At 38.6% G+C, this 23112-nt stretch overlaps 1 protein-coding gene across 2 annotated transcripts in view; it reads left to right on the top strand.

Annotated features, from left to right (window-relative positions):
* Positions 1 to 9280: 9280 nt before the first annotated feature.
* CERKL (ceramide kinase like) overlaps positions 9281 to 23112 on the top strand; it is a 42755-nt gene continuing 28923 nt past the window's right edge. Inside the window, exon 1 of one of the 2 annotated variants that reach the window (XM_060780009.2) lies at positions 9281 to 9633. In XM_060780009.2, the coding sequence (XP_060635992.2) occupies positions 9360 to 9633 (274 nt within the window). In that variant the 5' untranslated portion in view covers positions 9281 to 9359. Of the gene's footprint in view, positions 9634 to 13965; positions 14034 to 23112 lie in introns of those variants that run through there. The other variant, XM_067471125.1, reaches the window with a different exon arrangement.

Raw genomic sequence — 23112 nt, forward strand, 5'->3', positions numbered from 1 at the left:
TCCCAGTATGCAGTCTAGTATAATCAAATGTATCCAAATAATTGTGATCAAAGACCCATATAAATAACAATGGCAGCAACACAGATTGGGGTGGGTGGGAAATATCTCAAATGATTAGGATTCTCCACCCAAAATGCTGGTATACCTCACATCTGTCTCCTTCCCCAAGTCTTAGATGCTAGAAGAGAGATAATTAACTATTTTATTACTAACTTGCCATGCCCTGACATGTGTTGCTGTGGCCCAGTCTGTGTAAATGTGTATTGTGTGTATATGTGTGCGTATATATTTGTGTATATGTGTATATATGTGTGTGTGTTTGCATTTATATATGTGGATTTGCACATGTGTTGTAATGTTTGTTTGTTTGGTTTTTTGGGGTTTTTTTTTTTTTTTGCTTTTTAAGTCTCTTCTGCTGTGTGGTTTAGAATTTCAGTGTTGGTCAGCAATAGGATCATTATTTGTTCTTGATAAATATTAATCTGAAGACTGTGGCAAATAATCAGGCAACCGTGCAGTGAAATGGATCCACTTTTGTCGGCTGCATTGCCTTGTATGTTAACCTGATTTTATCCAAGCAGGAATATTCTGTTTTATAGAATAGTTAAACTATACAGAATTATGTTTGATGAGGAAAATCTAGATAGAGAGTTTTCCCCCTTCTATCATAACTAAATTATCTATTAATGTCAAGTAATTCAGGAGATAGAATTGAAAAATATTTCTTCAACTCACAATCCCAGTCTAATGTGCCAGATTCAGTGGCGAGCTATTTATAAACCTTTGCTTTCTAAATCAGCTTATGGATAAACAACCAAGAGCCATGATGTGAATTTCCAGAGTTGCAAAGAAGTGAACACAATATGAGGATTTGTTTAAAAGGCTTTTTAAAAAAGAGGTAAGCGTTCTTCTGTAAAAAAAAAAAACCCACAATTTTTCTCACCTTTTCCAAAATTCACAGTCAACATTCATGCTGCAAGAGTCTCTCTTAAAGCCACAATAAAAACCTTGAAAGATAAAAATGCAAACAGTTTGAAATACAATTGAGCATGATGATCAGATCGTGATATGAATAAACATAACAGTTTAAATAATGCACCAGTAAGGCCTTTTCGTGAACCACCATGAGAATTTCGGGGGGGGGGGGGGGAGGCTGAAGCCCCTAACCCCCCCCCCCCCGGCTACATGCCTGACTCACTGTATAAGACTACCCCTCTTCCAACGCACACCAAATAAAAATTTAAGAAAACATCAGATTTTATTTCAATATGGCAATTTTCCTATCACCGTACCTCCTTCTCTGCCTCTCAGATCTCACACATGTGCACCTGTACCACTTCACTGCAGTCCTCAGGACCAAGATCCAAGACAGAGAAGGAGGTACAGTAATAGGATACAAGGGCAGGCCAGACGGGTGAAAGAGGTGTGTTTTTCTGGACACCATGCCGCTCTATCTCTTTTTTCCCATACCCTGGGTGTCCTGGTTGCCTGCAGCTTGCTCCGCCTTTCACTTACACCTTCCCAGTGAGGTGCCCCCTCACCTTGTCATTGGGACCACATTAACTCACTTCTTTCCACGAATCTTGGTGAGTATATTTTCTTCTACTATACTTCTACAGCGCTGTCCTTGCTGCTTTCATATGGTCGCCGCATACAGTGGGGATGTGGCCGTGGCCATTTTTCAGCTCCCCCAACCATATGTGCCAACAGCAGATTCTCCAGTCCGGCTCGGAAGTTTCAGCACCCATCCTATCAAATGACACCCAGCATAAAAACAACAAAGAAATGAAAGCAAAGGTTGAGTTTTGGAAAGTCATTATCTCTCATCTTCTATTTCCCATTCTACATAGAATAACAGGGTGACAACAGTACTAAATAACATTGGGTTGATATGAGTTTTCCAGACTGTATGTCCATGTTCCAGAAGCATTCCCTCCTGACTTTTCACCCACATCAATGGCAGGTATCCTCAGGTGCTTGCCATTGATGTGGGTGAAACGTCAGGAGAGAATGCTTCTGGAACATGGCCATATAGTCCAGAAAACACACGGCAACCCAGTGATTCTAGCCATGAAAGCCTCTGACAATACTAAATAAAATTGTTTAACAGTACTGAAATAATACATGTAAAACTCTTTAGATTTCTTTGTATGACTATGGTAAAGAAGATTTTCAAAGAGAACCCTATAACAAATATAATGTTATAATTGGAAAAACTGGTTTCTTTTATTAAAAAAAGAATAGTATGCTGATTTTGGTGGTGCTGTTGTTGTTAACTGACACAAGCCAATCTCAAGGCCTAGAATGAATCTAAACTAGCTATTTGGAGCCCAGCTTGCCTATCTTTAAATAAGAAATTACATGTGAAAGTCAAGCTCTAAATTATACGAATATTGTATTTTTTTTAAAAAAAAATCAACACAAAAAGCAGTAATGTGAATCAATATTTATGGTTTATTAGCTTGTTCCACAGGAAACAAAAAAAGACGGAAAAGTGAATTACACTTTTTAAAAAATAAATAAATAAGTGGATCTTGTCTTTTGTTCCTTTTGGTTAAGTGTTTTCCTTCCAAACAGAAAGATTCTTCCAGTCAAGGGGCAACTCGCATGCCACCATCTTTTATTCAAAGGCAAGCACAGATGTTCCTTCTGCAGGGGAGGTTTTAATTTATGAAAATTATATTGTTTATGCATGAACGCACTCCACGCAACGCACAGTACTTCCATCTGATGAGAGAAAGCAGCAAAACCAGTGCCAATGTCAGGAACATATTTTGCAAATTTAGTCGCTTAAATGTTTAATGAATATTTGGAAGGCATTTGCAAGCCAGAAGAAAGCTTTTCAGTTCTCTCATCTCTCTCTTTTTCCACAGCTAATAAACATCTTCACCTCTTCCAGTCAATGCAATTGACCTTTGAGGTCTGACAAATGTTTGTTGCTGGAGAACTTCAAAAGAAATAATAATTAAGAGAACAAACAAGCTAAATTGGATGTTGGTGAGATATTTGGGTAGACAGATGTTTTTGTAAATACCACTCAGTATTTTTCTTTATGAAAAATGTCATAGTCTATTATATTACTCAAAACTCAGGATGGCTCATAGTGTGTTGCATCCTATCCCAAAATGGGTGGTGGCCAATGTTGCAGGCTGCCTCTATGCAACAGAATTAATTCAGTTTGACATTATTTTAACTGACTCCATGTTATGTAATAATGGGATTTGTAGTTTGGTGAGGCACCGGCACTCTTCAGCAGACTAAAGACCTTGGAAAACTGCAGCTCCCAGGATTCCATAGCATTAAACCACAGCAGTTACAGAAAGGATCTACACTGCCATATCATCCAGTTTCTGAATCCAGATTATCTGATTAGAACTGGATTGTATGAGTCCATATTGCCATATAGCCCAGTTCAAAGCAGATAATCTGGATTCAGAAACTGGGTTATATGTTAGTATAGATGGGGCCAGAGTGGTGTCAAACTGTAGTAATTCTACAGGATAGATGCACCTTAAATTCAGCAGCATTCACACTTACTGAAACATCCTAGATTTTGTTCTGGTTCTTTCTGTTCTTATTCTTGGATCAAAATAAACTGACCTGGGGAGCTCATATAAAAACGATTTGATGGTACTGTATATATTGGAATAAACAAAACATGTGTGGTTCTCCAAAATATAATCAGAATAAATCATCAACTTTCTGGTATTTTTAATCATTCTGGGGAGGTGAGTGAAAAGACAGGCAAGTGTCAATATTTGCAGAGATTTTGATACTAATAATGTATATTTTAATATTATTTCCAATCATATATGTCTATATCTTTTTCATTTAAATGATCAACAAGTTGGAGGATGATAATATACCATTTAAGAGTAATTAGAAAGTAAGTTCTTGGTTTGCAGAGTCAGACCTATGGCTAAAGGTTACTGCCGCTATTTCGGTTCAGTTCCTATATCTTTAAGGCATGTCTTCAGTTTTACTGGCGTAAACCCTAACTATTTTCTTAGAGCAAATGTAGGTGGCATAGGAAGCAAGCCAGGAGAAAAACATTTTCCACTTTGATGTCTTGTGCTCTCAGTAAACTTTCTTGGTTGGATTTACACTGTGGGATTAATGCAGTTTGACACCAACTACAACTCCCATGACTCCATAGCATTGAGCCCTGGCATTTAAAGTAGTGTCAAACTATATTAATTCTACAGTTTAGATCAGAGGTCCATAAACTAAGGCCCAGGGGCCGGATACAGCCCTCCAAGTTCATTTACCTGGCTCTAACTCAGGGTCAACCTCAGTCTGAAATGACTTGAAAACACACAACAACAATCCTATTTCATCAGCCAAAATCAGGCCCACACTTCCCATTGAAACACTAATCAGTTAATATTTGTTAAAATTGTTCTTAATTTTAATTATTGTATTGTTTTTAAGTGTTTTTGCACTACAAATGAGATATGTGCAGTGTACATAGGAATTCATTCATGGTTTTTCAAATTATAACCCAGCCCTCCAACAGTTTGAGGGTCTGTGACCTGGCCCTCTGTTTAAAAAGTTTGAGGACCCCTGGTTTAGATGCACTGATACTGACAATAGATCCACTGAATTAAAGGGGAGTAATTTATCAATTTGCTAATTTAAGGACCCTTAGAGGCCACAGTGGTGCAGTGGGTTAAACTGCCAAGCTGCAGAACTTGCTGACCCGAAGGTTTGGTGGTTCGAATCCACAGGATGGGGTGAGCTTCCGTTGTCAGCCCCAGCTTCTGCCAACCTAGCAGGTTGAAAACATACAAATGTGAGCAGATCAATAGGTACTGCATTGGCAGGAAGATAATAGCACTCCATGCAGTCATACCGGCCACATGACCTAGGAGGTGTTTACGGTGTTTGGCTTAGAAATGGAGGTGAGCACCACCCCCAGAGTTGGACATGACTAGACTTAATGTCAAGGGGAAACCTTTACTTTTACTTACCTTAGGGACCACTGATTTCAATGTATTCTAACCATGACTAAATCTGCATCAATGGAGGAAAACGGCCACCCCTATACAGACACTCAAAAGAATTTTATTTATAACCACACTGAAATCTGTTCCAGTCCTTACCAATATGTTCAGGAAATCTGTTATTTCTTAATATCCACCAAACATCTATATATTCTAGAACAGGGGTCAGGAACCTTCGGCCCTCCAGGTGTGGTGGACTTCAACTCCCACAATTCCTTGAGGCTCGGCATTCGCCCCAAAGGCTTACCTTGGCCTCAAGGAATTGTGGGAGTTGAAGTCCACCACCCCTGGAGGGCCGAAGGTTCCCCATGCCTGTTCTAGAATATAAATGGTAGGGATATTTTAACTAAGGATTTACAGACCTCTGTTGCATTTTTCCTAGTACATTTTTTAAAAACCCATAGAACTATTTACATTTTATGAAAGCAGATTCTTTTAGAACTGGATTTGTTATGCACTTTAACATGGCCCAAATATGCCATTTAGCTGGGAGATAACCCTCCGTACTTTATCTGTATGAAATATATTAATGCATATTAGAGTGGCGGGGTGAAAAAACTGCAAATGAGTTGCTATGTAAATGCTTAAATAAGAGTTTTCACTTTAAAATATATTGAAATACATATTTAGCATGCTGTTACAAATAAAGTAATCACAAATTAAGCCCAAATTGCTTTCAATGCCTTCACTTGCATGATTAAATTGCCAATAGAGTGTTGGACACTAAATGGCAGGCTTTGCTTTTCAATCTCTGGGCTTGTGGTGTGCTTTGCATGCCAGAAAGGGATACAAAATATTTAGTTATTTACAGTATTTATATTCCGCCCTTCCCACTGCGCAGGGGACTCAGACTCTGTGTCTGTCTATATATGTTGTATGTCTAGTGGCAAACATTCAATGCCACTAGACATACAACATATATAGACAGACACAGAGGCAATTTAACATTCCAGCTTTCCAGCTTGATCAGGATATGCTCGATTCCAGTCACAGGGGGAGCTGCCACTTCACCATCCACTTGAGACACTGAGTCCTTGATGGAGTACTTCCTCATTCTTACGCATGCTGCTGGAAGGTTTTATGGTGTCATAAATTAGTTAAATTGAGCTGCATTATATGAGTCTACACTGAACTATACAATGTAGCTTGAAACTATATTATATGACATGTAGATTGGATCTTAGAGAGGTGTTCTTTCTATAAAAACAAAAACCTCTAGATCCTCCAGCATGATGGGAAGTTGGCCACAGATTCACACCATAGCACCTAGACTTTCCGAAAAACATTATTGAATCAAATACATTAATAATTAAATCCCCCAAAGTCAAAACCACATATGTGGAGGGACGACTATAATCCAGTTCTGGGCAAGTCAAAAGACATCTCAGGCCCCTTCTACACTGCCATATAATACAGATTAACAATGCAGATAATCCAGATAATATGTTCTTCCTCTTTTCCAACTGCCCTCCACTTCTAGTTATAGAAAATACTTCTAATTATTTACAGTGACACTATACTTTTGTTTCATGGAACTCAAACAGAAAGGCAGACTCCAGACTGGCTGGAAACCAGCATAATGAAGTTGCAGCAAATTTGCTAAACCCTAGGACATCTCCTATTTATGAATGACAAAAAGAAATGGCAGCAATGAGACAAATTACTGGTTATCATAGGCTCAAGTGATTAAAATAAAAGATTAATATATTTATAAAACCTAAGTTCCCTTTTTGGGGGTTGTGGTTGTTTTTATATAAAGTCTAAAGTTACTCACACTTATGTTGTATTCATTATATTACTTATGGATGGAGAACTGCCAGTTGGTTGTGACTTTTTATGAATATGAATATTGGCATAGGTGAAAGCAGGAGTCAGTTGCAAACTCCCCACTGGCTTTTATGGAAACACAGCTTTCCCTACTGTGTGTGTACATGTAATTTCTAATCCTCCTAGAAAAAAAGGGAAGGAACTCTGCTTTTCTTTTAATACAAAGTCTCATAATTTGAAATATTGTGTCATCTAGCAGTTATCTACAAGGTAACATCTAACAATAATTCCCAGTGTTGACTATGGGAATCAGAAAAGAGCACGGTATCAGGATTTCATCATTTAATAAAAGCATTGGGTTAAAATTGAGCCCCGGTGGCGTAATGGGACAAAACATAAAGGCATAACTTTGATTTTTAAAATTCAGCATTATTTCTCTAGTGTGAAATGAGTGGTATTGTGTTCAAGTCATTGCCAACTATCTTATGTTGGCCCTGAGGACATTTACACTGTAGAATTAATGTTGTTTGATACCACTAACTGTCATGGTTCAAGGGTTATGGCAACCTGGAAGTTGTAGTATGGTGAGGTACCAGCACTCTGTCAGAGAAAGTGAATGGCCTTATAAAACTACAGTTTCAATGATTCCATGGCATTGAGCCATGGCAGTTAAAGTGGTGTCAAACTGCATTTATTCTTCAGTGTAGATGCATCATGCAGTTTTTTAAAGGCAAGATTTCTTCATAGGGGATTTGCCATGACTCTTAGGGAGTGTGCCTGTGGTCACTCAATGGGTTTCCAGGGCCAATGGGGTATTTGAACCCTGGTCTCCAGAGTCCTAGTGTGCATCTGCATTGTAGATGTAATGCCACTTTAGCTGCCCTGGCTCAATCCTATTGACTCCTGGGAGTTGTAGTTTGACAAGGTCTGCCACACTTTGTCTGCCACAGCCACACTTTGCCAAAGTGTGGCTGTGGCAGTTAAAGGGGTGTCAAACTGCATCAACTCAATAGCAGTACTTTGAAAGCTGTGTGTCACGGCACAGTGACATATAATCCATCTGATCGATTATAATCCAGATAATCTGCTTTGAACTAGATTGTATGAATCTTCAATGCCATATAATTCAGTTCAAAGCAGATAATCTGGATTTTCTATGGCAATGTAGAAGAGTTCTTTAACTGTATTTACCAGGTCTGGGCAAACTTCAGCCCTCCAGTTGTTTTGGACTTGCCCAGGCCTGTATCGACACTTTCTTATCCAGTGCTCAGATCAAGAGAGCAGGTTGTATTTCCCAACTTTGGTTCATATGAAAGGAAAGGAAAGGAAAGGAAAGGAAAGGAAAGGAAAGGAAAGGAAAGGAAAAGGAAGGTAAGAAAAGGAAAGATAAGATATGGAAAGGAAAAGAAAGAAAAGAAAAAAGGAAAGGAAAGGGAAAGTAAAATAAGGAAAGGAAAAGAAAGATAAGATAAGATAAAGAAAGCAGGTTGTATTTCCCAACTTTGGTTCATATGAAAGGAAAGGAAAAGAAAAGAAAGGTAAGGAAAGGAAAGGAAAAGAAAAGAAAGAAAAGAAAAAAATGAAAGGAAATGTAAAGTAAAATAAGGAAAGGAAAAGAAAGGTAAGATAAGATAAAGAAAGGAAAGGAAAAGTAAGGAAAGGAAAAAGGAAAGGAAAAGTAAGGACAGAAAAAAGGCAAGGAAAGGTAAGGAAAAGACAAGGAAAGATAAGGAAAGGAAAGAAAGGAAAGGTAAGAAATTAAAGGAAAAGTAAGGAAAGAAAAAGAAGGAAAGGTAAGGTAAGGTAAGATAAGGAAAGGAAAGAACAGGAAAGAAAAAAGGAAAGGTAAGATAAAGAAAGGAAAAGAAAAATAAGGTAAGGTAAGGAAAGGAAAAGAAAGGTAAGGAAAAAGGAAAGGAAAAGTAAGGACAGAAAAAACGAAAAAGAAAGGTAAGGAAAGGAAAGGAAAGAAAAAAAGGAAAGAAAAAGTAAGGTAAGGAAAAGGCAACGAAAGGAAAGATAAGGAAAAGAAAGAAAAAAAGGAAAGGAAAGAAAAATGAAAGGAAAAATAAGGAAAGAAAAGGAAAGGTAAGATAAGATAAGATAAGGAAAAGAAAGGTAAGGAAAGGAAAAAAGGAAAGGGCAGAAAAAAAGGAAAGCTAAGATAAAGAAAAGAAATGAAAGGTAAGGTAGGGAAAGGAAAGGAAAGGAAAGGAAAAAGGAAAAGAAAGATAATGACAGAAAAAAAGGAAAGGAAAGGTAAGGAAAGGAAAGGAAAAGAGAAAAAAAGGAAATGAAATGTAAGGTAAGGAAAGATAAGATAGAAAAGAAGCCTTCCTCTTGGATGGAAGTGAAGCTTTGCCAGTGAGTGTGACCAGCCTGGCGGGAAAAGGGACAAAAGGAGCCTCGGGGGCGTGCGCAGCCCTGTATCCCCAGGCGCCGGGAGCGCGCGCGGGGCCGCCTGAGGGGAAGAGGGCGGGAAAGGGCGGGGGAGCGCGCGCTGGCTGCCTGGCTGTCTGCCTTGGTCACCGAGGCGACGCTCTCTCTCTCTCTCTCTCCCTGCTGGGCTCTCAAGGCTCCTTCTCTTGAATGCAGCGCCACAGGAGGACGGCGTGGGGCGAGGGCCCGGGCTGCCCCCAGGAGAAGGGGAGCGGGGCCACTCGGGGCTCCCCTTCCTCCCAAGACGAAGAGGGGGAGGAGGAAGAGGAGGAGGAGGAAGGCGCCAGGGCTGCAAACGAGGAGGAGGAGGAGGAAGAGTGTCCGCTCCTGAGGGGCATTTTCGAGATCGGGAAGCGGAGCTGCGACGTGGTGCTTGGCCCGCAGAGGCTGAGCTGGCGCCCCATCCAGCCCGAGAGCCCCCGAGGTGAGACCCCTCCCCCCGTGGGTCGCACGGAGGAATTAACGCAGTTTGGCACCACTTGATGCTGTGGAATCCGCGCCCTCCTTTGGGGCCCTCGAAGCGGATGAGGAAAAGGTCTCCCGCACTTTGCATCTCAGGCGTCCATGGCGACAAGCGAAGCTCATTGTGGGCGGGCTGGTGTTTGCAAATTGAGGGTGAAACTTTCATTCAACCCTCCCTCCTTTTTTCTTTTCTTTTTGGATTGCAGTCACTTAGGCGAATGTTTAAAAATCTGTCCCAAGCAAGGAAGCGTGCCTTCAGTCCCCACGTGATTTGCTTTGAAATAACTAGAAACCTCACCCAAATAACTAGAAACCTCACCTATCTACACTGTGGAATGAATGCACTTTGGCGCCACTTTAGCTGCCATGGGGAGTTTGGGTGGGATTGGGAATGGGGGGGGGGGGTATGACTTTGAAATGCCATTTTAGTGTGTTTATTAGGTATGTAAAGGTTTTTCCCTGACATTAAGTCCAGTCCTGTCCAACGTTGGGGGCTGGTGCTCTTCTCCATTTCTAAACCAAAGAGATGCCGTTGTCCATAGACACCTCCAAGGTCATGTGGCCAGCATGATTGCATGGAGCGGTGTTACCTTCCCGCTGGAGTGGTACCTATTGACCTACTCACATTTGCATGTTTTCAAATTGCTAGGTTGGCAGAAGCTGGGGCTGACAGCGGAAGCTCACGCCGCTCCCTGGATTTGAACCTGCGACCTTTCAGTCAACAAGCTCAGCGCTTTAACCCACTGCCCTACCAAAAGTCATTACAAAACTATGGAGTTTTGCTTCTAAAGCATAGTTTTAAAAAATGGCATTCATACCCTTTTGGAAAATGCCTTTCAGAAAAGAGCCAAAAACTCTTTAGAATAGAATCTTCTCTTGTGGTAGACCATCAGATGTAATTATGCAAGGCAATGATTTCAGTTGTTAGACTGAATAACCTGTTATCTCTGATCTGTTAGGGAAACAGTGATTTGCCAGTACATAAAACAGAGCTTTATATGTGTTTTTGAATTCCCAAAATATGTATAGTAAAGGCAAAGATTTCCCCTGACATTAAGTCTAGACATGTCTGACTCTGGGGGGTGATGCTCATCTCCATTTCTAAGCCAAAGAGCCAGCATTTGTCTGTAGACACCTCCAAGCACATGTGGCTGGCATGACTGCATGGAGTGCTGTTACTTTCCTGCCGGACCAGTACCTATTGATCTACTCACATTTGCATGTTTTTGAACAGCTAGGTTGGCAGAAGCAGGTGCTAACAGTGGGAGCTCACCCTGCTCCCTGGATTTGAACCACCAACCTTTCGGTCAGCAAGTTTAACAGCTCAGCGGTTTAACTCCTATAAAATAACTTGTTTTATATCATGCACTCAAGAGACAAAAATGAAGTAGACTTTGATAAAAAAAAACAACACACTTGGTTTTCTTACAACCTTCATGTGTTCAGCATGCACAGGTACAAAACTTAGCAGTCCAGTTTCAGATATGTTTGAGGTGATTCTCTGCCATCCAGCTAGGACATCTCTCTTGTAACAAAACAGCTATCAAAACAGTCAAAAGGAGAGAGAGAGAAAAAGAAAGCCCCTTTTCCAACTTCACAGGAACTGTAGAGTAAAGGAAACTGCACACCAGAACATACATACAGGAAACAGTAAGCAACAGCATCATAGATAAACAGATTGCTAGAGAAGGCTTGAAGAAGGTTGTCATTTCCAACGTAGTTACTGAAAAAATTGTTACTATAACGAGAGTAACGAAATTTCGTTACTATATTGATTAGCTGCCATTTTTGTTGTGAGCCATTCTGAGTCCCTAGTAGGGAGATGGGAGAGGATACAAATAGAGTTGTTTGTATTATTATTATTATTATTATTATTATTTTGTTATCGTAATTGCACATAATTACTATAATTGGGGAAGCTTCAGGGGCTCCTTTCTCCCTCCTTTTTGCAGCTATTGGGGTGAAACTCAACACAATGATAGAACGTATTTAGCATGCTCAGCCCACTAAGTTTCAAAACGTTTCGGTTGTCCACAGATTTTTGGGGAATTTTCAGTTTTTATAAACAATTTTTTTTTCAATAATAAAGAAAACATGTTCCTAGTTTGAAAGTATTATTTCCTGTTTGTGTAATCCTTACTTTGAAAGTAGTGATTATACCCCAGAAACTTTGTTTTTGCTTTGTGGATGATGATAAATTTATTTATTTATTTATTTATTATTCAAACTTCTATGCCGCCACTCCCCTAGGGCTCGGAGCGGCTTACAAAACAAACTGGAATCTAACACAAATTAAAACAACAGATCAAAGGTCAGAAGCCTGTTGAAACAGATATGTCTTACAAGCCCTGTGGAAGGCTGATAAGTCCCGCAAGGCATGAACTTCTGGTGGCAGAGTGTTCCAGAGCGATGGTGCCACTACTGTAAAGGCTCTGCGTCTAGTTGCTGTTTGACGCAAGGTTTTAAAACAGGAAACTTCCAATATATCTTGGTCCTCAGAACGGAGAGATCTCTGGGGTTGGTAGGGGGTGAGACAGTCCCTAGATAGCAAAATGTGCTATAGCACACTGTCCCATGGGCTAACACAAAGTTTTTGCAGTTGTATAAACTTTTGCCATGTTTTAATGATAGAACCAATTAGGAAATGAGATAACACAGATACAAAAATCATAGTGTAGAATATTAAATGTACTGAAACTCTGGCTATGGAGAGGCAAATCTCTCTGGTGCTGAGTAGTGCACTGCATTCTGGGAAATGTAGTTAAGGGCAGGGCTTTTTGAATTCTCTTGCATAGGGCTCCTCCCTTCCCAAACTACATTTCCCAGAGTTCTGTGCTGTTCCTAGTATTCACTGTTCTCTCCCCACCCCCACTCCTAATTCTGAGACTCCATTAATTTCAGAGGTGCTATGTTAGCCTTGTTGGCTTTGCTTTCAGCTTTGCTTCCTTGCACCGAATATGACACTGACTTTGGAAGTCTTCCAAGATTTACAAAACTAAAAGAAAAAAAGTATGGAGTAAATTTCGATTCTTAAATTTTTGGTGCAGGCCATGCCCACATATAAAATATTGCCTTGTAAGTAAAAAATTAATGAATTTGATACGACTTACAAGGACTAATAAAAATGCACACCTCTATTATTTATTGTATTTTAATTCTGTTTTACCACAGAATTGTTTTTTAACCCTTGTATTGCACTTTTTCAACTTGTCTAGTGTGGCTTGTTAGCCGTCTTGAGTCCCCATGGGGAGAAAGGCAGGGTATAGGTAAAGTTAGTAGTAGTAGTAGTAGTAGTAATAATAATAATAATAATAATAATAATATGACTCAGTGCTATGGGATCATGGGAGTTGTAGTTTGATGAGGCACCAACACTCCATGCCAGAGAAGGATAATGATTTGGTAATACTACAGCATCCAGGATGCCATAGCATTGAGCCATAGCAGCTAAAAAGATGTTCAACTACATTAATTCTATAGTGTAGATTCACCCCCCCCCCCCCAAGACAGATTTTCTTTCAAATAAGTAAAACATTGGGGCAGGGGGAGAGGGTCAAATGACGGCATTTCCTTCCCCAAAGAAGAATTTCGCTTACTGAAATGATAGTTCAAACCCGATTTTTCATGGATTGCAGTAACTTGAAACATCAGTTAAGCATTTAGAGTAGGGGCCCCAAAACTAACGCCTGCAGTCCCAATCTTGTAGCACCTTTGAGACTTATGTTCAATAAGCTTTTTGATGTCTCCAGGTCAGACTGTTGCAGGTCAGGCCCAAAAGAGTGACCCACTTTTGAAAAGAAACTCATTGCACACAATTAAACACTGCCTTGTAAGTAACTCTTAGTACATCTAAGAATTTGATTAGGCAGACCATGGAAAATCTAATTTTGGTAGACCAGGCGTCCTGAAACTAAAGCCTGTGGGCCAGATGCAGCCCTCCAAGGTGATTTCCTTGGCCCTGCCCTAAACTTTAGGCTTAGGGTTGTCCTAAGTCAGAAATGACCGGAAGGCACATGCTCTCAAGGGAATGCAAAGGCAAGACTTCTCCAATGTGAACTGTGTTTCAGTGTTCCTTATTGGAAAGGCTTGCGATCAAAAGTGTGTTTTGGATATTTTTCAGATTTTCAGATTCTATTAGTCTAAAGCAAGCTCATTTACAATTAGACTGTAGTTTCATTCTTAAAACCAGGACTTCTATTTACCCCTTATGATAAGAGAATGATATTTTGAGATATCAGCAAAACTATGTGAAAATATCTATAGTTATAGAATTTCTCTCCTCTGAAATAGATCCTACATCACCTAGCAGAGCTGATCCTGCTTGGCTGCCAAGATCAGATGAAAACCTGAGCATTACACATGGTACAGTGACATTTCATAATTAAAAGAAGAAGCACTATACAGCATATGGACTTGGTCTATGCTGCATTATGTTGGTGGATTGGCAGTATCCCATTCTCAGCATATATGAGATAACTGTTTTGTCACTTGCTGCCATAGGTTTTAATGGGGAATGAAAACCTCAATAATCTTTGAACTGAAGGCACGAAATCAATAAAAGGTTATCTTTTTCAAGAAACCTTAATATAAAACAACCACCTTTTCCCCAAAAATTGAAAGATGCTGCACTTCCAAAATTGTTTCATATGTGACAATTTTGCTGTCAAGTTGATTCAAATTTGATATAGTATTGTGGTGGTGGGGTGCCTTCAAACACTTTCTAACCCATGGCAATCATATCACTGTTATCACAGGGCTATCTTGGTGATGTTTTTTTCAGAAGAATTTTTCTATTTCCTTCCAGTGAAGCTGAGTGAGTGTGACTTGCCGAAGCCCATCCAGTTGGTTTCTATGGCCAAGCAAGAATTTAAACCCTGGTTTCCAGTCATAGTTAAACACTTGAGACACTACACCATGCTGTCTCATGGTGTACCTCATATTTTTCTGCCAAAGAATACGCATCCATAATCAACTATATTGCTGGGGGCACATGGGTACAAATTATTGGCTCAGTAGAAAACATTTGTATAAATAGCATTTTATGAAGGCGAGTCCAAAATTATCCACCCTCTGGCTGTAGAAGTTATTTTAAACAACTTTCAGAAAAAGAATTACAACATTTTTTTGAAATAATCTCCCTCCCTTATAATGCATTTTGTCTATTTGTCAACGAGCTTTCACATTCCCTTATTAAAAACTATTTTAGGCTGAGTTGTTAGCCACATGCCTTCACCTCTTCATCAGACATGAATCTTAGTCCTTGTTGGACTTCTTTCAGGGGACCAAACAGGCTCACTGGGAAGCTGAAGCCTAAAATTCAGACAAATAAATAAAACACTTTATTAATATTCCACTTTATCTCCCCGGAGGGGCTCAGAACAGATTATAGTATACAGATATAAGGCAAACATTAAATGTCTTTTACACAGTGAACAACAACGACATACAATACATAGACAAAGGTAAAGGCCTTCCCTTTTTTCCATCTCGGGCATCTGGAGCTCAACTCCAGCCATGGGGAGGTGCTATGCTGGGGAACCTGTTATTCGTAGACATCTCTGATCATGTTTTGCTGGCTTGTCTGCATGGGGCGCCCTTTTTATCATCTTGCTGAGACAATAGCTAGTGATCTAGATGCATTGCATGCTTTTGAACTGCTAAATTGGCAGAAGCTAGGGCTAAAAGTCAGGAGCTCACCCTAAATTGTGGCTTCAAACTGCTTATCCTCCAGTCAGCAGATTTCCTGTAGCTAGCAGTTTAACCTGCTGCTCTACCGCGGCCCTCAAGCATGTTATCCAAAGGTGTTGTATTGTTGCATGACACTGCATGTCTGCACACCGCTGCCCATACAGTCGACACTCTTCAAAACCTGCATTTTGTAGTGTTAAAGCATCCTCTCTAAAGCCCTGAATTTGCCCCATCAGATTACTATCTGATTGAGAGAGATTGCTCCATGTCTTCAATATATAAATACTATGTTGTACCCCACCTCGAACCTTTAGGAGTTGTGAGTAAAAAAATAAATTATTATTATTTAAGAAAATTACTTTGGCACAGAATAAACCGTTTATTCAGAATACTAAATAGAATTCATTATAAAATGACTATAAATGGAGCTATGTGGGGAAACTCCTTATGAACAGATAAAAAAACATCAGTATTAGAAAAGGAAAGAAAATTATTTTTCCTCCACAAGTTTTCTATTGTGTAAAGAAGAAGAAACATTAATTTCAATGAAATGAATTAAAAAAGGAAACCAAGACTAGGAATATGTAATAATGATCTGCGATTGAATTTATTCCTATGTAGATGACTTTCTTCCTCTTACATAGTTTTAAGAAATGATTTTCAGGCAGTGAACATGTCTACCTTAAACAGTTTATTCATCATTCTTAATTAATGTATTTCATAAGCCGCCCCCTGATTTTTCTTACTCCCCCAAGGCATTTACATTTCTAATGTTATCAAGTTCATGCCATTCTTTAAATGAGAAAAAAAACTTTATAGACTTCAACTTTTCTTCTGGGCACAAATGAAGTCCACATCTAGCAGAAAGTTAGCACATCCATATTTGCTTTCACTTGCAAAAGATCTAAATCTCTTAAAAACAGTAAAGTGGAATCTGTATTAAACATGACTGCCCTGACTAGCCATGTGCAATTTTATAGGTTTTTGAATAACTTGCCAAAACTGTTCTTTGGTTAATTTGAAATTTGACTTGTACCTTAACCCATTTGAAATAGAAGCAGTAGGTTTACAGAAATGATTAAAACTGTGTGCTTGTAATTATATGATTCTCGTGACTTTGAACTTGCAGCACAGAAAATAATTTTGTATGTAGATTGTTTCCTTTGGATCTTCTAGCTAGGATTAAGGCAAAATATGGCTTTGCATGATTTAATATTTTAGCTGTTTTAATAAATAAATTAACATAATCATGCACTGTAATTTTGAACTGGCTAAAATATTATCAGAAAAGCTTTCAAAACAACCTACACTTAAAAATACATATACGTGATACATTATGTTGCAAAGGTACTGACAGAAATTAAGTTCAGTTGTTAGTGGTAGACTTCTATGGGATAGAAAGCTAGATTGTTGTGTTCTTCCACTGTAAATTCAGTAGCCAGTGGAACGCATGTTTCAGGAAAGTGTGTTTACAGTAAGTCGGTTTGCAAACTCTGAAGGAACAGATGTCAGGCTGTGCATATTGTGTGTATCATGGAAACAGAGTGAGTGTCTGGGAAAAAAATGAATCAAATACTTACTGTAATTACTGACACCAGCAGTATATTACTGTGATTGATTGACTATGCTGATAGTTTAGGAAAAACTAATACAGAAAGTTTAGGAAAAACAAGGTTATGTAAGGAACACTAAACACAGTAGAAAAACAGAAGTGAAGAGTAATGATGAATGCATGCTTTTAGTTTGTGCATCTGTATTGTAGAATTAATGCAGTTTGGCACCACTTCAGCTGCTTAATGAGGCATCAGTACTCTTTGGTAGAGAAGGCTAAAGATCTTATAAAACTACAACTCCCATGATTCCATAGCATTGAGCCATGGCAGTTTAAATTGTGTAAAATTGCATTAATTGCTGTGTAGGTGTACTCTTACCTAGACTGGGGTTGATCTTGCTCTTTGTACCCAGGTGGGTAACTCCTAGTAAGAAGATGTGTGGTGCTGGGAAGTCCTGTTTAGTAAGAAACTGTGAGATAATGCACATCCTGCACATCCAGCTTAACAGTGGCCCTTGCCCAATTGCTGAACTCATTGGTAGCCATTCTATGTTACAGTTTCCTTCAATAGTATATTAATGAAACAAAATATATTTCGCTGTATTAAATCAGGCGTCCTTGCTTCCTGCCGTGATGGACCACAGCTTGGTAACTGGCACCATTGGATTAATCCTCTGAATACACCCAAGCAAGAGCAGGCTGTGCCCAAACCCTAGGGAATGTAAGTCTCTTGCTTTGATATGCCAATGCAAGAAAAGGAGGGGTAGGAGTTTTTCGACAGCGAGATCTTTATTATTCACTGTGTTTATTTCTTTAGCCCACATAAATATATAACATTCTTTCATTACTTGACTGTTGATATAAATATGTACATTCGATGTTGTCTTGTTTGGCGGCAGGTGGTATGAATAACAACACACAAGAATTAAGAGAAAGGAAGACTGTAATTTCTGAGAATAATATGACACGTTATTATAGTTGACCTTGGATGAAACCTGCAGAGTAGTAATGAAGCTTACACACAGGATTAGCTGTAGCCCTCATGCCGTTGACACATATAATATAAATAAGAACATGAGCAATTCTTTTTCCAGCAGGTCAAAATAATCAAGGTTTGTGTTCTGGAGTGATTGGTTGTTACACCAAGGCACTTTAATTTATGGAACATGGTACATGCATCTCTTATCAGGGATGACAGGTTTTAAAATTACATTTCTGATCCACGAATTTACTGTTTTCAGCCTGAATGACAAATCTGATTCACAGGTGGACATCATGATTACAAGCACCATGCAGGGAGGCACATAGCAAGAAACAACATGGGGGAAAGAGTACACAGTTTGAACTGGAAGTTATTTATGGTCAGACTACTATGTGCATACTCAGTGTTTGTATGCAGTGTCCAATATATAAGAAAAAAAAAGATTGTTCTGATTTTCAAGACTTATCACAACAGACAAATTTAGGCCTAACTCAGTCACTAATTCCTACTAGAAGAGACTCACTCAATTAATTGTGGAATGGTAAATTAGCAGTTATATCATTTCCATAGTTTCACCATTTTTTTCCAGTTGGGACTAACCCACTTAATGTATTTACAAAGCACCCACAACTTTCCTAGTGTGAAATATGCATAGAAATAGCAAAGTGTTTTAACACTGCTAACTAGCACTGTTTGTATGGACACAAAACTATTTCTTGGCCTTCTACTGTACTTCATCACACTAGAGAATGAATCCACCTTAAATCTGGTTTCTGTCTCCTGCAGAATGCTGGGGTTTGTAACTTAGTGAGGCTGTTAAAGGCTCCTCCTTAAACTACAGGAGGCAGAAACCGGATTTAAAGTGGATTCATTCTCTAGTGGGATGGGGTGTCATTTTGTCTTATACTGCAGTTTTACATGACAACAAAATTTATTCTGGAGGGCAACCTAACATTGTAGAGCAGAATTTCAGAGTCCATGCAAAACCATGATGAGAAGGATAATTTATTATCCAGATGTCTCCACTGAATTTAGGCTGTTAATAATTACATTTCTATAGTAAATATCGATCACAGCCCCCAAATTATTGTTAAATATGTATTGTCGAAGGCTTTCATGGCTGGAATCACTAAGTTCTTGTGGGTTTTTTCGGGCAATAGAGTCATGTTCTAGAGGCATTTCTCCTGACGTTTCGCCTGCATCTATGGCAAGATGCTTGCCATAGATGCAGGCGAAACGTCAGGAGAAATGCCTCTAGAACATGGCTCTATAGCCCGAAAAAACCCCCACAAGAACCTATTGTTAAATAACTTTTGCTTTGCAACTTCTACTAACACTTCGGATAGGTAACTAAATATTGAGTGATGGACATGTCTTTGTCAGTAAACTTTGAATCCACATTTAATGTTCCTTTCTTAGTATTTCACTAATATAAACTGCAGAATCATGTTTGGAGATGCCATATTCTTTATGCAGTAAATACTTTGCATAGGACATTTTTATTCATTTGCAAGTAACACATTTTTCTAACAGACTGAACAGTATTATTCAATGCTATGATTACTCACTTTGTGTAAAAAGCAGTTTTTCTTCCAAAGTCCTCTGGGAAGTATTTGGCAGGAGCATTGAAAATATTTGACTTGTTCTTGTGGGGTTCATTTTAAAGCAGTGTACATAGGTTATGTGCTTAAAATAAAATTACTGATAGCTTTAGCACCATTACACAGTTCATTGTTGATGGTATTTTGTTTTGGCATATTTTTAACACATGTAGCTAGGCTTAACTGTCTCTCAACAGTTGTGATACATGTTTGAGATGTAGGGAGGAATCATGTTTGAATCTGTAGACTGAAATCTCCAGAGTTAATCCATAAATGTTCTCATCTGTTGAAGAGATAGCATTTTGCCTCCTGGCAAAAGGGATCTTCAGCTGGTGTGAGACAGGCAGGGAAGGACTGGAATCGTTCCATCCTCTCCGAACAAGTAATTGGCACTATCAAAGCTAACAGTGCAAATAATTTTGTTCTGTATGCACATGAGGTTCAAAAAGACCTCAGGTGGATGTATAATGTTGTTCTTCTGTACATGATAATTTTAATGGACTAGTTTAAATCAGCCTTTGTGTGTGGGGCAAATAACTTCTACTGCTACTACAAGTTTATGTTTACTTTAGAACATAATTAGAACTTTTTCAAACTTGCGACTTCTTTCTTCCCAGCCAGGTATATAGAAATATAAAATAGGTATAAAAATCAAACATGCACTGATAATAAATCAGCATTTGCAAGACTTGCTAAATAGGCAAGTTGAGCTGGAACATTTTCTGCAGGCTCTACTGTAAACACTGTTGTTGCTAACAGATTTGTGTAAATGGGTGGTGTTCAGAAACCTTTTACTGATGCTATTTTGTTGTGCCAAGCTAGGGGGACCCCATTTGGTGCTTTCTGATAATGCTTAGACATGTAATCATAATTTCACGCATACCTCTTGATTTAGGCCAAATAATTTCTATTATTACATACCTTTTTTTTTGTTGCTAAGGTCAAAAATTATGAAACAGCATTATTACTCCTAGTTGCAATGGTGTTTATTATTGCGACTTTACTGTTCAACCTCCATATCCACATGAGATAGATTCCTGGACTTACTAACAGAGTTACCCTGGAGGACCTAGGAAATTCCTAGAAGGGGCATGTTAAGTCTGATGCAGGTAGGTGTAACTGCAGATTCTGATTCCATGGGTGTAAGCATTGTACTATATTGAGAGAAGCAAATATGATGGTAATGGTGATGATAATTTACTGCTAGGCATCAAAATGGTTGAGCAAAATCCAAAGACCTAATATCTTGTCTTGTGAATTATCCTTTCACAAGATCATTAGATGTTCTAACTGTAAACCACTTTGGTGAGATATCCTGCTTTCAACAGGATACAAAATATCAATCTGGGTGTTCATTCCTCTCAAAGCCATGCAATGGCTAATCAGCCATCTGCATTGAGCTATGCATTTTATCTACCATGAATTTAGGTTATCAAGAACAGGGAGTTGTGAAGAATGTCTCAAAAAAGACTTTTGTCCTATAAATCCAGCCTCCTTCATCTTATGTTCCTTAAATTGTGGAAAGACTGTATCTCTCACAGTTTAAGACATTGGCTGTCTTGTCCCCTGACAACTCTAGTGAGCTAGCAGGTAAGAAAACCCAGTCAGCAGCAATATGTGTAAAGCTTTGGATGCAGCTGCTACCTGGCAGGAGCTCCTTGGAGCCAGAGAGAAAGGAGACACAGGAGTAGTTTGCTGACTGAGACTTAAGCTTAACCAACACAACCTTACCACACACACAAATTTTGAACTAAGAGGTGGATTTGCTTTGTGGCTTAAAGGCCTGTAGAGGCAAGAAAGGAAACATTCTTCTAGCATGAATGTTCTCTATAAACTATCGTAATAGTGGGAGGAATATGCAAATGTAATCTTTAGATTTTAATTAGGCCAAATTTTCATTTGATACCATTTTGGAAGGGCCTACTTAAATTAAAACACACATACCTGATACTGAAGTGCTTAACACATGCCAGTAGAAATTAATACCTTTAGCTGCATTTATTTTTCATTCTAGTCTTGAAAAAGCGAACATGAGCAGAAATTGTGAGTAGAATTAGCATCAAGCAGATGAATCCATCCCTAATCCTGTTTATGCTCCACATCAGGCAGATGTGCCAAAATTGGTGTAGACAAGCTCTTGGCTTATAATAATAATTTTAAGAGCAATAGACTATTGTTTTTGTTAAGACTTTTCTTAATGCTGAGTGTTTCAAAAAGAGACGAAACAAGTGTAACCTACTTTATGAAGGACCCTGCTTGTTTCTTATGTTGGTTGAACAACGTGGCAGGAAAGATTATCTTTATTCCTTGTAATTAAATTGACTTTTAAAAATACAATGGCAAGTGGGTGCCGAATTAAATAAATAGCATGATATCTAATGTATACCTAAATCCCTTGTAAGAACAGATGGTACCCTGTGTCCTTCTAGGTAATATGAGAAGAGAGTTAATGTTTTGGAAGAGCTAGCAATATAATCAGCATGATACTAATGAATGGACAATTCTTCCACCAAGAAAAATCTGTAGTGTGAGATGTAGTTTGAAGAAAGCTTAAAATATGTGATTTTAAGTATAAAAACATAACATCAAGGTTCTTTTTAATTTAGTTAAAATGTTGTTGAAATTCCACAGGTTCACAATTAAAAGTAAGAGAATAAAAATATTTTAATGTTAATTGTTACTAAATGTCCATTATGTTGAAATGAGTGTTTCTAAAAACTAACATATTAGGATTGCTTTGCTGTGCAGGAGAAAGCAAATCTAATGCAGTGTAACTTCTCCATTTCTAGTTAATTTTGTTAGTGTGTGCTTGTAACAAGTTATCCAAAGGAAACTGATTTTTCCCTCTTTCAGTACCAGCAAACATTAACTTATTTTGTAATGAGATCACAACAACTAAGCAGGAAACAGCTGAAGAAAATATATTTATTTGGTTGACGACTTTTGTCTTATTTTATACAACCAAAGGGATTTACTGAATATGTTTTCCCAACTCCCTTGGTATTGTTGGCCCTGGGCCCTTGGTCATGATTCCTCACCAGCTGCAAAGCCAACCCTGAATGGTTGAAAAGACACATACACACTGTTTTAGTCAGGTGGTGTCCTTGCTGTATGGATGCTCTAGATTTAGCAAGGTAGTGTGTAGCCTCAGGCTCCTTCCACACAGTTGAATAAAATCCCACATCTGCTTTGAACTGGAATATATGGCAGTGTGGACTCAGATAACCCAGTTCAAAGCAGATATTAAGGGATTTTCTGTCTTGATATTCTGTGTTATATGGCTGTGAGAAAGGGGCCTCAGAGACAGATTCAGCTAGAAAAACATGGAGCAGAATACTTGGCAAAGCAACATCTGAGTGTAGATAAGATGCCAAATGTTACGAATGAAGATCAAAAAACTGCACTACAATGTGGACAACTCAAATAATAATATAATAATAATAAACTTTATTTATACCCTGCCACCATCTCCCCAACAGGGACTTGGGGCAGCTTACATGAGGCCAAGCCCATACAACAAATTACAATGAAGTAAGATACAAGTTACAATAAAATAAACAACATTACAGAAAAATACAGAACATATGACTACAATGGAAGTAATAATAATAATAATAA

Source organism: Anolis sagrei, chromosome 1, assembly GCF_037176765.1.
Source record: "Anolis sagrei isolate rAnoSag1 chromosome 1, rAnoSag1.mat, whole genome shotgun sequence".
Lineage (NCBI taxonomy): Eukaryota > Metazoa > Chordata > Lepidosauria > Squamata > Dactyloidae > Anolis > Anolis sagrei.